We start from the raw sequence: 18274 nt of genomic DNA, 5'->3' as shown, positions 1-18274 counted from the left end.
CCGCCGCAAGGCTCTGATGCGCTTGGAGTACGAGGGCCTGGCCGAAACGCAGGCGCGCTCCTCTGCCGACCCCGCGACTTATGCCATGGAACGTTACGCGTACTATGTATGCCATAAGTGTAACAAGGTAAGTCTCTTTCTATTGGGTTTTACATGAATTTGGCATTTTTTTAACCTTCAACTGTTATTGTAGGACCTAATAAGTTACCTTTTTTGTTTACTATTTGTTTTATGTGATTAGGCATACTTCGGTGGACTTGCGCGATGCGAGGCTGAATCTAACGGCCATTGGGAACCAGCGGAGCTGATGTGCGGCGCCTGCAGCGACACCACAGGCGCGCGCGTCTGTCCCAAACACGGCTCTGACTTCCTTGAGTACAAATGCCGATACTGCTGCTCGGTAAGTGATACTAAACAATAACATAACTCCCTTTACCCCGAGAGGAAGACAGAGAACAAGGACCTTATCAATTGATACCTATATCAACAAAAGGCTGTCTTAATTTTGAAATTTACACGTCATACTTACAAATGGGAATCTGTCTAATTCACAAATACATACTATCTAAAACATAATTTGCATTCTCAGCAAATGAAGTTAAACATTAAATAGTATTTACTGTGGAGTTTTATGTGTGTGCGTGTGAATGTGTTTCTAACGTTTATAAATGTTTATTTAAAGGTGGCAGTATTTTTCTGCTTCGGCACGTCTCATTTCTGCAACGCGTGCCATGACGACTTCCAGCGCGTCACCAACATTCCGCGGCATCTTCTGCCTCAGTGCCCTGCCGGTAGGTTCATTTAGTTTGCTTTTAACACTAGTCAATTAGAATCTATGACTAGTTTTTAGTGATTAGTGTTTGTGGTGAAGAAAGGATTGGAGTATTCAATTTTGTAAGTATGTAATATTGTTTGTAGGTCCAAGAGGTGAACAAATGCCTGGCACGTCCGATGAATGCCCTCTTCACGTACAACATCCCCCAACCGGCGAAGAGTTTGCCCTTGGCTGCGGCATATGCCGTCATTCACTGTCTTTTTAAATTATTTATTGCGTTTTTTTAAGTCTAAGTATTTTTAAAGATTTGTTATTTATTTTTCCTAGAATGCTTTGTAATGTTTTTTTATATTATTTCTTACTGTAGAATTACGGATTATTTATTTTAGAGTTACACACAAGGCGCGAATAAAACGCGGACAAACAGGTTTAGATGAATATTTCTTATGTCTATGCCAACATTGAATTAAATTAATTTTATAATGTGTACTTTTAGCTACTAAATAAATTCAATGCAGTATTACAAGCTCTCTTTAAAGGTAATGTGAAAATTGAAATAAGAAAAGTCAAATTTAAGCTATTTAGGTAGCAAAGAAATTATAAAATTGTTTTCATTTCAATGGCATAGACTAGGAAGAATGAGCTTTTGACTAATTTAATAAATTATAGCTATCCTATCGACTGTTTCCTATCGTTAAATAAATATTTTTGTACAGTTTAAGTGTTTACAATCTGTGCACGAACTTTGCATAGTTCGGATGCACGTGTACATTTTTATTTAAGTTAGTTACACTAAACATAATGTCTTTTTTTAATAGATTTGTTTTAAATTGTTAAATAATCAAAAGTTAAAATAAACAAATATGGATTTCGTCCACACGTAAATTGACCTTATAATTGGAATTCGGAATATCACATTTTTTGTTCTACACGGAATTGAATAAGCCACATAGATTAAGACAAAAAAACTGCATATTGTATCTATACGTCCTTCTAATTCTTGTTAGTGGTTCATATTGACAATTATTTTACGACGCGACTTGTCTATTGGATAGTTATTTAATGGTGTTTTACCATTAGATATTGTAATTAAGTATCAAACGTAATCGATAAATCATTATTGTACAGATTTACTGTTAAAACAATCGTTGAAATTCATAACATCAGTATTTCCGATTTAGTCATAGTAAATAATATTATTACACTCGAATAGACACTTGTAAATTATAGATTAAATATTTTGAGACTGTTAGAGACATATTGCGGTAAAATGCAATATAGTTTTGAAAAAATTATATAAGTCTATTCAAAGCGCTTTCCATAACGCTTTAAAAGTAAAGGCGTCCGAATACTTGACACTTTCATATCTGTGTGTGCGATTATTAATGAATGAGAATGTTTGAATTCCTATACTTGGAGTTAAGCTGCAGGTTACCGTTTATTCGGAATCAATAAACTTAATGAAAACCAGCAATCTCTATCTCGAAGCATATTATTTCTAAAACTCTACCGATATAAGACGGGTTATTTCAATAGCCATATCACGAAAGAGACGTATTCACCATTTAAACAATTGCAAAGACTTTTTCCAACTGACTGTTCAGTTCCCGCACCAAAATAGACATTTAATGAACGAATGAGACATACCGGATTTTGACTTGAGATGCAAATTGATACAGAAATAAGTAACATAGTAATGAAAATACATTGAAAGTAATTAAAAGGGATTTGACATAAATTAAACGATGATAGACAACCGGACAACTGAAATAAAAGTTAACATAGTCTCTGAGAGTAGGACTACGTTTATGCACTGAGGTGATATCGTAATGTTTTAACGCTCAACGATTCTATTCCGGTTTATAATAATAAAATTCTTATTAATATTAATCTATATTCACGTTTTTTGACATTCAATATGTCGCATTCTTAAGTGTCTAAATATAATCAATGTCGTGTATTTAGATAAAGTATGAGAGCCACCCTGGAGCTTAATCCCAAATAAAATTCCTAAATATCTATCCTACTCTTGTTACTGGGTTACTATTTCTTTATACCCCCTTATTGTTATACGAATTAAGATTTGTTTTCATAGAGCCTGCACCGAAAAAATTTCAATAACGTCAATTTTAATATATTTCACGATGCAACCTAAGCATATAAAATAATTTAACGATCACTTGACAAGGCAGACACTAAAATGTCAACGATCTAGTTGTAGTTGTAGTGGCACCTAAAAAAAAACAAAACTATTATAGAACATGCGTTGTAAAAAAAAAATAAAAAACCTAACGGTCGTCGTTCTTAAAATTAATATAAAATGTGAGTGTTTGAAACGTTAAAGAGTAAAAATTGATTATAATTTTACGTGCTACGAGTTATTTAGTTAAATTAAATCACATTGTTACATTTGCACCAAAAGTGCAAATTAATCTGAAGACATACGTTGTTAGTTATAACACAAATTAATCATTGAAATGGCACTGTTAAATTATATTAATAAAAAAAGGTGCGAGGCTCTTAAAACTGTTATAACTTTCCAACTGCCGACCTCTTTGTGATCCTTAACATTTATTATTTGCTGCCAATTTTCATATTATATACTATCCAGCGTTAATCGCAAACATATAATAGTAATATCTTATCTATGTATGTACGTGCAACGCCGTACTTTCAATGTTAGTAGTAGGGTTGTAACGGAGACCATTTTAACGGAAGCGGATGCGGAGGTCAGTAATAAAATATTAATTGTGATTGAATAAAGAAACAAAAATTGAAACTGCGTTAATTCAAAATACAGATTGGTACATTTACAAGATACATTTTTTATACAAATATGATGTATAACAATTATTAAGTTGAAATGGTGTAAGTTATGAACCTTTGCCAAACCGATTGAAAGGTCACAAACCGCTCTTCGTAACTTAGTACTTAACTAATAATTAAAATTGTGAAGAGGCAAATTGTATTTTATGAACAACAATCCATATTTATATTGGTTCTTAAAACAAAGGACACCGCATCTTTCGCTGTCCTCCGCGCACACGCCGCCAAAAGGCTAGGCAATAACGTTGCCAACACACTAATAACAATTAAATCTCAAAGACAAACGCGCGTACGAGTCAAAAATGTGAACTGCTAGTTGACAGAGCACACCCGCGCGTGCCGCATGAACGATGTTTAGTGGGTGCACCGTTATAACTACTTCGCACAAGAAAAAACGGAAGCGGTTGCGAAGTTATCATTTCTTGCGGAAGTTCCGCACTTGCGGATGCGGAGGCAGAGTTCCGTTACAACCTTAGTTAGTAGTAATCTCACGTGTTAAATGTTATAGGATAATAGTAAATGTTGTCGCCTAAAGGTTAGCGCACACTATGCAGCACAAAGGGTCGCTTGTCCGCTGCAGCCGGACAGTTTGTTATAGTAACCGGAATAAACTAACAGTTTTAATGTTAAATTAACTTAAAACATTAAACCGTCAATTGAATACCCCGAAAACTCACTTCTACTTCTTACTACTTTTTTGTAGATGTTTATTTTATTCATTTAATAGTAGACAAAAGGATATACGATTCTTTGTCCGAGCTATCCATAACGTATAATTGCACTAGAAATCCGTCAATTGCATCTCGGACCGTAATAATGTGCGAAAAATTTACCCTGCGGTGCGGCTCGCTCCGGCCCGCTCCGCTCCGCCGCAACCTGTGTGTGTTAGTGTGCGAGAACCTTTAATTAACCAGCTTGTAACAGCTTAATGTATTCTTTCCGCGGGCCTAGATTAACGAATACGGATCCTGTAAACTTTATTCGACTACTAAAGATTTCTTTAATGGCGATGATAATAATTATTTTATAAATACGTGTGTATACCTTGTTTTAGGATGTGGCCTAAATCAATGTGAAGTAGAATGTTTTGTAATATTTCTAATTTATTCCATCATCTGGAGTACAAAGTTAATACATACTTAAGTTCTAAATTAGACAGTTACGGCGAAACTTGATTATTTTAAAACAAGATATTCAAAACGATTCTTTATTTATATGTTGTTAAGATTCATTTTCTAAAAACAGGGATAAAAATTTTTCAGTTCATGAGCAAAAATTGTTTAGGCCAGTCCATTTAATATATGTACTTAGGAAAGGGGTAGCCGACATTTTATACCGATTACAAAAAAAAAATACCGTTAAAAGAAATTATTGCTAAGGTCTAATTTACAATTTGATTAAAGCTTAAATTACTTGTCAAGTAAAAGTTGTCATTTATCAATACAAGTAAAACGATCTAATTTTTTATTTTACCGGTTGGAATAAATTTCATTATAAAATTTAAATGAATCTAATTAAAGCAACAGCGGTACAATTGTTGACTACCCCTGACATAGATTACAATGTACATAATGTATGGAACAACTTTATTATTCAATACGTCGCCATAATTTATTAAAAACTGTCTTATGTTTATACTGAATTTCTTTTCAGCATTTATAAACACAAATCATTAACTGAAATGCAATGTTATTTGCGACTAGTTAATTTATATTAAGTGCCAAAGTTGACAACATTTTTCATATTAACTAAATTATAACATTTTTTTTGTTGCTTTTTTTACTCGGTGGCGTTATATAAAATGCTATTTGGCTGAAATTTATAATAAATTTTGTTTAACGGGGTACGGCAGAATGTATAATTTCTAATGATGTTTGATTATATCTGGAATGGAAAAATTGTGAGACGACTAACCCCGTTATTGTAAAAACGCCCCACGAGTACTTGTAAGTCTTCGAAATACGATTGAGGTTATATAAAGTTATGTTTCGAAATTACACAAAAGAAAGTGTTATTACGAGTACGAGGAAAATTTAACATCTGTATAAATGTAAAAACTTTAGTTATGAACTATGGAAACTTTTCAATAAAGCTTATGGGAACGTAAACGCCTTTGATTATTCAATACCATTCACTATATTATGCGTTTTGGATCAGATATTTAGATAAAAAATTACTTTTGACAACATCGTGAACAATCAAGCTGATCTACCACAGACTATTGTTAATATTATTTTCTTATATGGTATTAAATTTTATATTGAGAACGCCTGTTTCTAACTAATAGCAATCATTAGGATAGTTTTCATTGCTACATTTTATAATAAATTTATGTTGGTCCTGATATGGAAATAAGGGATGTGCAGATACGGAAACATAAATTACGCTTAAAATCTGTCTTTTGTTGTTCTTTGAGAACTTATTGAAACATTTAGTATGGCACAAATATGCTATTTGATTTTTTTTGGTCAGAATTATGGCACATTTATGTATTTCCTACTCGAGGTTTCTCATAACTTCGTTACCGCAGAATTTAAAAAGAAGTCAATAACATTCCTGCATACATCACCTTTTTGAGACCTTCATAATCGATCCAGTCGAGGAAGAATACCGATGTATTCTAAACCATTTAAAAACGAATAGTTTTCATTTGTTTTTCGTAAATGTTGATACATGTATTTAACAAACTTGTTTTGTTATCAATTGACGAATCAAACGGGAACGCAAATGAATTCGCATTCATTAAGCAGTCATTGAAGAGAATTTTCGATAAGTATTTTACATTCAAAGGTTTATAACTAGATACAAATTACTTATAAATGTTTAGACTTTTGTAACGTTTCACTCTATAGATATTTTGTGTAAACAAACAGTTGTAGATATCAAGGTGTACGAGTAGTTGTATTTTGTCGTAAGTGTAAAGATCGAGATAGCGTAGATAACTATAATATCAATGTTTTTAAGATCGATGCCTCACTACATATAGTTATCAGAATTTATCTTACTTTTATCCAGGGCATTGCAGATTCTTTACACCATTTTAGGTTGCAGTCTTATATGGACGATGCCAAGTGATGTGCTCTTGGATTAATTTAATGAGAAAATGTTCATCAGTTCGTACAAATTAAAGGTGAGGACTTTTTGATTTTGGTATTGTAGAAGTTAATATTGTTGAAGTTTCAAGTAAAAAATCGTTTTAATTAAAAGATTTCACACTAAGTTAGTAATATAAAATGGGTATGTTATGATAAAAAGTTATAACTAAATGATGGCAATTACATTTTCCTAGAAATCAAGAACAATTTTGTTTTAGTGAAATCCTGTTAGATCCAAATTTCAAAATCTTAATCCTTTGAAAGCTTCGCTTTAAATATTTTCAAGTTATTTTTTTTTGTTTTCAGAGTTGGCTGAATTGGCCCCCAGTGTGTGCGCACCTTTGCACTTTTGCAGTGGCTTTCAGTTTAAGCAGCACATGGCGGGTACCCCGGGACGCGTTTCGTTATGGCGGCCTCATGTACGCCTTGATCCTGACTATTGCTCTTGTGGTGGTAGCTCTTCCTACCACCTTGCTGCAGCTGGCCATTGGACAACTCAGCCAGCAAGATGCTGTCGGTGTTTGGAGAGCTGTACCTTTCTTTAAAGGTAAGATAGTGATACGCATAAATTTAGTTCATTCCTGGTGTGGCCCTAAAGCTAATTATTTGCTATTGTTCGTTCCATGCATTCTAGTAAATGATAGTCAAACAGTCTGTTAATATATGCATACCGTTATTTTTTACTGGAAAATAGATAATTTACGCCTGCAACATGCCGCCTTAAAAGTGAGTTTGCATCTATATACTCTGACTTCGCTACGTATTCGAATTTGCAACAGTGTGTCAGGGGCCTTAGGCTCTACTCCAAAACATACTGCATTTTTCTTAACTTTAAATTGTTTTCATTGTTTATTCTGTTTATAATTTCAGGCATAGGATACGTCAGATTGTTGATATCAATGCTTGCACTGGTGTACACGAGCGTGTATGTAGCACTCACATTTACGTACCTTTTGTACACTATTAGCAACTCAATACCTTTTTGGGAATGTCAATACATTGTTATACCTGTAAGTATCAACATTATTTAGCCGATATATATTTACGTATTAAAATATCGACCAGATTCATCCAGGTTACTGCCATTCATTCATTAAGTTAGGAGTAAAGAAACAAGGGCTAACCCTTACTAGAAAAGTATAGTACAGAATTGTTATGAGTTTCCAAATATTATCTGTTAATATGAACGTTCAATGCAGTATTTTTTTATCCGTCTTTCCCTTTGTAAGTTACTAATAAACAAAATTAATATTTTCAGGATGACGATGAAACTTACATATCAAATGCGGCGACTTGTTTTAAGTAAGCTATAAATTCTATAAGCCAAAAATACATTGCTTAATAAAATTATTTTGATAATTAACTCTTAATTTATTTCAGTGAAACTTTTCTGGCACCGGTTAGTGAAAAACCTGAGTACTACGTAGCGCTGTGTTTGGTCATCATCGTTCTATTAACACTGCTGCCTTTTGTGTGAGTAGTTAATGGTTCTTTGTTACAACTTTTATGAAGGCATTTATATGCTCCAACTGTATGTCGACAAGGTATGACGACAATACACATTTAACGACATACATACTATATTTTAATTGTAATTAACTAATGAAGAAAAAACATATAGCTCAATTCTTGTAAAGTCGACAAAAACAATCCGAACGACAACTTCTACAGTCAAGTCGGTCAAACCCGTTAGGCTGCAGGGTAATACATATAAATTCAACTTCAAAGGATGCATTGTAATGTTAAACCCTAAGTTTAACTTTATACGGCCTTTTATTTGTACGGCTATTAAACAATAAAAATGATATTTTGACCGTTTCTATTGTACATTTAAAGGTCAGTATTTATATTTTAATTTCCAGATTATTCGGACCATTTAAATTTATGAAGCGTATATTTTATGTCCTGGGACCTGTTATGTTCGTGCTTGGCATCGTTATTATATCTAGCATTGGAGATGGCAAAGGATTGACTACATTTTACAACAGTAGCCACGTACAGAATATAGTAAACTCGAGCATATGGCACGCTGCTTTGATACAAGCTCTGATGTCATCTCAGACCGCCAACGGATATCTCATATTAGCTGGAGACTCTATCTATGCGAATACGAATATTTATTGGTAAGATAAGTTCGTTTAATTTATGAATCTTGTTATAAAGTCTTTGCATCTGATTATATAGGGCTGTACAATTTAATTGTAATTACTTTATAACATAACTTACTTTTTAGGACATCCCTAATATTTATTGGAACGAACGTCGCAGCGTGTTGGTTCGGTTTGACCTTCTGGCATGGCCTCAGCTGGGAAGCAGATCGTGATACCAGTCCAGTAGCTGTCCTCGTGGAGACGTACAAGGCAGCGGTCGGGAGAGAACTGAACACCGCCTGGCCGATTCTTATCTTCATTCTATTGTTACTTTCGGGAACTGTCACTATGGTTAGTACATTTTTCGTACTAAATATTGTGCAACATGAGCTAACTTTTTAGGCAACCGATTTTTTAGCTTATTAAAAAATTATATGAATATTCATGTTTCTTTTGCTTTTTCCAGCTTACTCTGCTATATCCTGTCTTCAACCATTGCCGTCGCTTCGGTGGTCCTAAGTGGAGATACATTGCTATTGTGTGCTGCTTGGCAAGCGTAGGCGGGGCATTGGCGGCCTTAGCAGGAGGTCTAACTGCCTTAAGTGCTATAGAAGACATCATAGTACCTTTGTTGATCAGTATTGCTACCGTAGCCGAAGTGTTGGCATTTCTTTTAATATATGGTAAAATATATACTATATTTATATAACTGTTTTCATTTTGTCATCAATATTAGTTTTAGATATTATCATACTATTTTATTTTTCCATAATTTCAATGTGGTTTATTGATGATTCAATAGTACAGATTATTTTGAAAGACTTTTCTTCCACAGGTCGAAAATCGTTGGTGGAAGATGTGGAGTTTTTAAACGGCCAACCTTTGGCAAACTATTGGGTTATTGGATGGTTTTTGGCGCCTTGTATAGTATTAGCGTTAACATTATGGTGGGCAGTCACTTGGTTGATTGATGATACGAAATGGAACGAGAGTCCTTGGGAAGCAATTCTGATAGTAGTAACATTTGGTGTAGCTGTCATGATGTTCGTCATCTTTGGAGCGTTCTCGGTGGCGAAGCAAATGCAATACGACACACTATCGGTAAGCATATCATATCATATTTGAATTATTAAATAAGAGTAAGACGCAATTGCTTATCTTGTGCTCAGCGAAATCTATAAAAAATAATGTCAACATTTTTCCTGATCGTGTATAAAAAAGGATGCGACCTTGTTAAGAGACCTTATCGTTTTTTAAAACATATTCGTTTTTATTTAGTTTTTTATGTCGCTTGAGGAAAACCGTTTGTCAACAGAAGCTGCAAGCGTCTTTTAGACCGTCAAGACACTGGGGCCCGAGGGACCCTATAGCTCACTACTATTGGTTGGCACGTCGAGAAGAATCCGAGAGAAATTTACCAAGAACTAGTTACAGACGACAGCTTGGACAATTATCTGGCAACGCAAGTTTTGCTCACATCTCAAGTACTTTCTCATCAAAAACCTCATTGGAAAATAAAAAGCGGTCAAACTCCGACGATTGGATGTACACAGAGTATAGAAGGAAATATTTAGAACAAATGTTTCCAGAAATTCTCCAGCAAAACAAGAAGAGATCTATGTCATTAGACTATACTACGGATACGAAAACGAACTTCGTTATTACAGACACAAATAAAACTCGACAAGTAACTAATATTATACCAGAACTGAATAATAACATAAATGTACCGCGATAAATTTTAATATGCATAATTTTATATGCTTACCTTAATATATAGTATATAATGATTTGATAAGTTAATTTAGGTGAATATAAAAATCAACTAAAATGTTTCTACTTATTTAAAAAAATCCTTTAATGCATATTCAATTTTGAGGAGTTAAGAAGAATCGAAAAACCTTTTTATTATCTTTAAATGAAATAAAATAGCGTCTTTGAAGATATTAGCGAATTGAATGAAGTTTTAAAAAGCTGGCGCTTAATCATATTTCACAAAATACCTTTTACCCGTAGTTTCCATTACTGAAACGTATTAACAATAACATATCATACCTCAAATAATCTTCTTCACTGAAATAATAAAGGAAATACTTTAATGTTTCGGCAGTGAAAACTCAAATGTTTTGTCTGTCGCTGAAAATTCGCTACATTCTACTCATCCTTAATTATCATAATATCTATTTATGAATAACTAGCTGTTGTCCGCGACTTCGTCCGCGTGGTATTAGAAAACAGGCGAATTATATAATTAACAAAAAGCTACGTATCCCACGGCAACCCGACATTTCTCCGGGATAAACCTTATCCCATGTGTACTCTTGATTTTGTTTTATATCTGTGCCAAGTTTTAACAAATAAACATTAAAAAACTAAATTAATGAATCCCCCGGGAACCGTAACTATTCCCGGGATAAAAAGTAGCCTATGTGTTCTTCCAGACTATGATCTACATCTATGCCGAATTTCATGGAGATTAGTTCAGCCGTTTAGGCTACAAACTCTCACAAGCATCCATCCATCCATCCATCTAAACTTTCGCATTCATAATATTAGTAAGAAGTAAGATTAAATTTAGTCCTTAAAAGTTTCTTATAAACTATGCCAAATGCTATACAAAAGATGTAACTATGCGAATACTATAAAGAATTATTATAACACTTTAGACAGATAGAAATATGCCCTATAGATCCTCATTTCAAACTAAAAGTTGTTGAATATTCACTAATAAATATATACAGCTGAGCGTGTTTTATTCATGTATTCCTACTCCGTTTTAGCGTAGCTGGGTCGGGCAGACTGAACATTGGAACGGTAGGTAATATTGCTGCAATTGCGAAGATTCATTTATTATTAATTAATTATATTTGCTGGCGCAGACATCAATATCGATACGAAAACTGCATAATCTTGTTAAAAAAGGAGAATAAGAGTTAATAAGATACACGCCCTACCTTTCAAATAAATAAGGTTTACACGGACAACCATATTTATAAAGCAATAGAAATAAAATAAAAACATTCAGACGAATTTGTGAACGTCCTCCTTTTTGAAGTCGTTTAAAATGGATAGTAATCTGAAACATAACAATAAAAATCACTTAAGCCAATAAGAAACTAGATAAAAGTTTGTTTTTCTATTATAAAATAATATAAAATATTGAAAAATAAGATAATATGGATCATGTTTCCGGATTTTATTCTATACTTCATCTAATAGCATTGTATTACTGAATCATATACAGACCTAAAGGTGCGTACAAACCGACGTTACGTGGTATAAGGTATGTAAAGTGACATGTTACAATACGGTGCGCAGTGTTACAGGAAAACCATCGAACAACGAGCTGCTCGAAAGTTAATATGCGTATTACACCTCGTTACGTCGGTCTGTATAAATGCCTGGTCGCATATGCTAAGTTACTCTAATATGGGGGTAAATTTTTAAGTGTCAGTAGAACTGTACAGTTCTCAGTTTAGTCACATAGCAGACAATCTAATTGTAATAAACTTCACGATGCGAATTATGCACGATGCTTGTTTGAATTCGAAATGAGAAAATTCGCGGTAAATCCAAGGCTGTAGTTCAAGGAATCGATTATAATAAGTAGGATTAACAAGAATTAAAAAAAAGACTAAGAGGAGAATGAATGAGAGCATTAATCAGTTTCCTAAACGTTGTTTTAAAGGAAGTGCCAAAATTATATATCAAAGTAAAAATCACATTTTCAAATCAAGTCCTCGCATCTTTAGCCCCAATTAAAAATAAAAAGCCATAAGTCGTTTAACAAGAAACAGTCCTTCATATTTAAATGGAGCGCTCTGTCATGCTTTAGACGTTTTAGGTGTTTCCTCGTCGCAAAATGTCCGCTGCGACCTCCAAAAGTTGTAGGAAACGAATCAGTGTTCACCGCTGTCGCTTACGTGCTGTACCGAGGTGACCTCTCTTTAGGAAGATGTGCGTCGTTACACGGCGATGGCTCCTAAACATTCTCTGCACGTAAATCTGTTGTCTACACCTGATTAGAATATGCAATGATAAATCATTAAATAATTAATTTTCTAGAATCCTAGGTATGACTAAGGTGTTTAAATTAGAAAAATAAATACTGGAAATAAAGTAAAGTATTATTAAATAGAATTGTTTAAAACTTCCAATCTATTATACATATGACACATTTTATGATTAAGCTTAAGGAACGTTCCAGAACGTCCAATGTGCTTTAGTTAGGGATCGTTCATTAATTCATACCCCTAAGATAAGGGCTTGTAGATATTGTAAACATTGTTATGGGATATCCATGGGCTTACGTCATCAAATATTACATTAATTATTGTTTTTATTTAATAAAACGTGCATAACAGTTTATTAACTCGGCTGCATCAGACCATATTTAATTAGTAACCCATGAGTGTATTCTGAGCTGTATTCTTGCACTGTAAGCTAATATTATTTCCTATGCTATAATTCGTATTTCCTTACAATTACCAATCACGGCTGGCTGCTTGCTTATGCCTGAGTGATCAATTTGCTTGCTACGTTTTTTTTTATAATAAATAAACTAGTCCTTGGCGACATTCCGAGTTGTTTAGTGGCAATTATGCGTCACAAGGGTATCTTAGAATAGAGAGTACAATTATATAAAATATTGATACTATTTACTCAAACACAAATTCCACAAAAGAAAAGAAAATACGAAACGCCGCCTTCTACAGAAAGTATTTCCAAGATTAGTTTAATTTCATAGTACCTTTTACTGCTCAGCTAACCTAGCATATTATACCGTGTGATTCTACTGAAATAACCTTAAGAAAGGGATGACAACATATTTGTATGACTCCTTCGCTTCTTCTGTGGAAACCGAGAGCAACGAGTACGCTAATGCGTAACCAAGCGACGCGACGCAAACGTCAAAGTTCTGGGACGGAGACTGCGCACTTCTTCCCTCATCTCCTCGGTTTTATGATTGCCTGGTATCTGGCGCGCCAAATTATTCTGATCTTTTAGATATACAGAAACATTCGATTTTATACAACCCCATCATCAAGTTCATCCCTCTGAAACAAATGTGACCATCATGTGTTTATTAATATCAATGATTTCTATTTTATTTAATAGGCTTAATTCGATTCTCAATAGTAAGAATAAAATAAAACACGCACGACTTCATAAAGGGGTAGACAGAGAATTCTATAAGGCCCAATTATGGCATGCTATCTTGCTTGTTTTGAACAATTAATCTTTTTTCGTTCACTAAAAGTATTAAAAAAATCCTTTTTTTCATTGTTCATTCGAGTTCAGTTGTGAACTGGTAGTCCGTTTTTTTTAAACGTACATATTTAACAACTACAATGCTTATATAAAGTACCTCGTTTAATGTATTAAGATCTGTATAATCAAGAAAATATTAAAATGATTATCGGATACTTGCGTCGTAAGTATGTCTGACTCAGCCAGTTTGAAAATAGAAAATTGAAAAAGGAACAAAAGGCAGCGATGGCTTCCAGTGTACTAACCTCTATGACAAGGTATTGCGTAAGTTGCCTAGCAACCTGCACCGCCCGGTTTAGAAGATTTACGACACGTTATATACGAAGGGCTCTAATTTCTCAAATAATTTGTACTAAGGGGACTGCTTTTTATTGTAAATTCTTCTATTAGAAACATTTGCTCTCAACTAACAAACATTATAAATTTTAAATAACCCCGGTTGAAAATTGTAACATTTTATAACTATGGAATTATTTATACCTTATAATAGCGTAGTTAAATATGTCAGTGACAAATCCTACCTAGAGGAGAAAAAGAAATTAAAAAATTAGACATCTATAAACAAATACGTTAGAATTTCAAAATCTGCTTTGGAAAGAGTTCAACGACATCTCCTGATTGTCGCTGATTAGTAATATCTTTTATCATAGTTGTTCGTCGTTTAGTAATTAATAAACCGAATTCAGTTTTAATTTTATATAAATAAGATCAAAGTAACTCGACTATCGTATATTAAGAATTACCGTAATATCAAACATTCATTCTTTCGACAAATTTTCCAAAAACGTTCCATGCTCAATTTAAATCGGTTTTTTCTATGATGCTTTTATTATGAATGGATACGGAATGTTTTATATGACTAATACGAGTAAAATGACATTAACCGAGGCGACCCTTGCATCGCAAGTGGTTACACAAGATCTGGCATTAGTGAGTGAAACCGCACGCGGTGCGGTAGTGAGCGAATAAGCTCAGCAGTTGTGCTGTCGCGAGTGTTTTGTGTTCGAACTACTTTAAACTATTATAAATTAATATAAATTACTGTAACTAGTATTTCTTGTGTTAGTGATGTCGAAAGACGGCACCAGATTAAGTCGTCTGGGAGTGCTTGCTCCAGCCGCTCTCTCAGCATGCATGGACGCCTCTGTCCTGGCCGTGCCTGCAGCAGGGGCGATAGTATCCACAGTACTGAAGGAACTCAGCAAAGCCTTCATGCTTAAGAAGTAAGTAAATGCATAAAACGTTGCCGGCCGTTGTTACTAAAAAAAAATGAAGAATGCAGAGATGCTGGAATTGCATTAGAAAACATTTATTTTGATATTGTATACGTTTTAAATTTACGTCTTTTAGTGCACTTATTTATATTACAAATTATTGTAGTTATAATAGTATAGTAGTTTTCATGTAATTGTACCGATTTTAAACAAGCAAGCAAAGATTTTTAAATACTTTGAAAGTATTAATCGACTGTAGCGTGAAACGTAGTATTTAGTATGAATATAAAATAACGTACACAACTGCGGTTTTATGATAGTCTTGGAATTTTTTACTTAATCGTATATGTAGGGTCTGCAAAAACGGTTGCGGATCAGACAACCCGTCATTACATCCATGCAACTCATATTATTACACACCAAACGTCATTTCGACCAATCACACTCATTATTTTCGAATACAAATTGCCTTTGAAATTATTATAATTGAATAAATGGACTACTGGACCCGATTATTCATCCATATAGTGGAATAAAACCATCTTAAAAAGAAAACGACCACATACTGCTACAACCAGCATCGTTAAGTGGTACTCTTAGGAAGGAACTTAGTGACCGATCAACTACTCTGAGTACAATAGCTCTTTTAATCCCTATCACCCTAATAATTTGAACAAAATTCTATATTTTTTTGTGTAATCCTAAATAATTGCCAATTAAAATCGTTACCAAGGTTTTTAATACTAGGCATTAGATCGGATTTCCTTTGATAGGACCCCTTTTAATCCCAAAGTAATAGGGAGAAGAATTACCAAAGCATATCACAAGTAGCATTATTTAGGGGGAATTAAATATAGGGTGACTTTATGTACTTTTTAGATCGATGATTAGGGTTGCCTATAATGAAAAAAGTAATATCGGTAAACAAAATTAGTAAAATGTTGCGGTTCAGTGTTTACCGTTTTTTCTTTATATTAACGTTATGGATTGTATTAAGCGATAATTATTTTTCCTTGAGGATCCGAATATAGTGTTCAATAACTTCTTTACATATTTTGTATGTTGGCCACGTATATTTATATTCGAAGCAACCTTCTTATGTTTTGCAAATTAATCTTTGGTATTTACTAATAGGTATAAATAAAAATAATATTAGCAAAATATTTATATTACTTTTAAATATTTTTGTTCAAGTGTCGACTGTCAACTGTCGAGTGCGTATGAACATACAAGTAGGTACTAATAAGGAGTTCCCACTGCCGAAACATACGTAAAAAACATATATTGTTTTCACGTGTTTTCCAAGTAGTGAAAGAGATGGCTACTTGTTACGTATGAGTGGAAACTCAAAGTAGTTAGAAACATAACTTGAATATCATTTTCACGTGTAGAATCTAATTAATTTGCTAAAAATAATGTTTATAAGATAGAGTTACCGGTCAAAGACATTTTATTTTGGACATTTAAATATTTTCTATGCATGACAATAAGATTTCTGATTTTAAATATTAATTATGCGATATGCGTTTTATTTTTATAATCACCAAGTGAAGGCATAGAGAACTAAACAAGATGTATACGTGACGTAAGTTTTAAGGTACAAGTACAGACAGACCACTTCCTAAACAGTGTTATGTGGGCAGTTATGTTGCAAGCCGCACTACGTATTGCGTGCTCGCTAAGCTCAAAAGGCGCATATACGACATATAAACCTTTGAACCTAATATAATCCCCGTTAACAGATAGAAACTGATAGCCTAATTGGATAACTGAATTTGTGAACGTAGGATGTAAAACGGCATATCGGATTTCGTTTAAATTTGGCACACATGTAGAACACAGTCTGGAAGAACACATATACTATGAGCTACATTTCCTCGAAGACTTTATGTTAAGTTTTTTAATTCCACGCGGACGAAGTTACTGGCAAAGGCCATAGAGTATAAAGTATTATAGAATCATAATATTTTACTAATAAAAGATGACGTTACATTTTTATGAAATTTTGATGTACGTTAAGTTTTACATTTTGTCATCAAGTCTTGGTTTCAGTTACGTTTTAGTGTTTTTTTGAATTACTGGCGTTTTATAGATAACCAATTATAATGAGATTCTTAAATGGATTAGATTTAACAAACTGAAACCTACATACATTACCTCAAAGCATTCGTAGGTTTTCTTTTGACCGCAAACAACTGCTTCCTTTACATTGAACTAGTACTGAAATGTTTAGTGAACACACAAAATAATGAAGTGTAAATCATTAAATATTTATCGGGTTACGTTTTCGTAAGTTATGAATAATTCAAAACAATATAACAAATTTGCGGTTATATTGACTATTGTTCTTTTATCTACAGGTTTATTTGGTTTGATCGTTAAATTTTAAATCTGTCTTATTCGAATATTAATTATATTCATAACTATTTACTATAATAATAACCGTTGGTTCCCACTGAGGTCTAGTATGTAGTATTTTTCATGTACTTTAATGTACTATTGCTGTAAGTTTCCTTGTTTTAATATTAGATTTCTCCGGAACTTTAAATGAAACAAAGGGTAATTAATGCTCGCAAACAAGATTCCCAGAGTATTCTTTGTAACAATGTTCCTATTAATTTGATTTAATGTCAATTACTTCTATAGTTTATAACATTTAGTTTCCACTGCATGAAACATTAACAAAACCATATTGTGGTCCTTATCACTCATATGGAAAAGAACAGACCATCAATATTTTCTTCAGATGTTTCAGCGAGAGACTACTGTAACAAATGCCTTTGTTTACCCGTTCGAAGGATTTCTACAAGGCTCATTCCTGGTTCCGGCGTCTAATTGTGCAATAACAAAAACATTGACACATAACTTTATCACCTTATGATCAAGCTGTAAACGGCTCGTAAACATCTTTTCAAATAATGTTTACAATAGTTTATTGAATTTGAATGTTTACTAACTACTTTATTTACTGAACACGAACACGAACGTATCTTTACATTTTAG

General features: G+C 33.4%; 4 protein-coding genes across 4 annotated transcripts in view; all 4 read left to right on the top strand.

Annotated features, from left to right (window-relative positions):
• The window catches only part of LOC106110065 (E3 ubiquitin-protein ligase MYCBP2-like), a 17138-nt gene extending 17121 nt beyond the window's left edge, over positions 1–17 (top strand). Inside the window, exon 10 of the mRNA XM_013291750.1 lies at positions 11–17. Coding sequence (XP_013147204.1) covers positions 11–17 — 7 coding nt within the window. The remainder of the gene's footprint in view (positions 1–10) is intronic.
• Positions 11–3530, top strand: LOC106110081 (E3 ubiquitin-protein ligase MYCBP2-like). Its single transcript, XM_013291773.1, has 4 exons — positions 11–127; positions 242–400; positions 683–791; positions 919–3530. Exons 1-4 carry the CDS (start codon positions 17–19, stop codon positions 1038–1040), a joined length of 501 nt encoding a protein of 166 aa, XP_013147227.1. The 5' UTR covers positions 11–16; the 3' UTR covers positions 1041–3530.
• A 3123-nt stretch (positions 3531–6653) lies between these two features.
• LOC106110064 (sodium- and chloride-dependent transporter XTRP3-like) lies at positions 6654–12772 on the top strand. The gene is made up of 11 exons (XM_013291749.1): positions 6654–6731; positions 7003–7243; positions 7567–7706; positions 7955–7998; positions 8077–8169; positions 8559–8819; positions 8930–9137; positions 9253–9469; positions 9622–9887; positions 10102–10517; positions 12631–12772. Exons 1-11 carry the CDS (start codon positions 6705–6707, stop codon positions 12770–12772), a joined length of 2055 nt encoding a protein of 684 aa, XP_013147203.1. The 5' UTR covers positions 6654–6704.
• A 2228-nt stretch (positions 12773–15000) lies between these two features.
• The window catches only part of LOC106110100 (tyrosine-protein phosphatase non-receptor type 11-like), a 64857-nt gene continuing 61583 nt past the window's right edge, over positions 15001–18274 (top strand). The window contains exon 1 of the mRNA XM_013291812.1: positions 15001–15280. Within this exon, the coding sequence (XP_013147266.1) occupies positions 15126–15280 (155 nt within the window). The 5' untranslated portion in view covers positions 15001–15125. The remainder of the gene's footprint in view (positions 15281–18274) is intronic.

Source organism: Papilio polytes, unplaced genomic scaffold, assembly GCF_000836215.1.
Source record: "Papilio polytes unplaced genomic scaffold, Ppol_1.0 DF820889.1, whole genome shotgun sequence".
Lineage (NCBI taxonomy): Eukaryota > Metazoa > Arthropoda > Insecta > Lepidoptera > Papilionidae > Papilio > Papilio polytes.
This window is presented reverse-complemented; position numbering and strand designations above follow the sequence as displayed.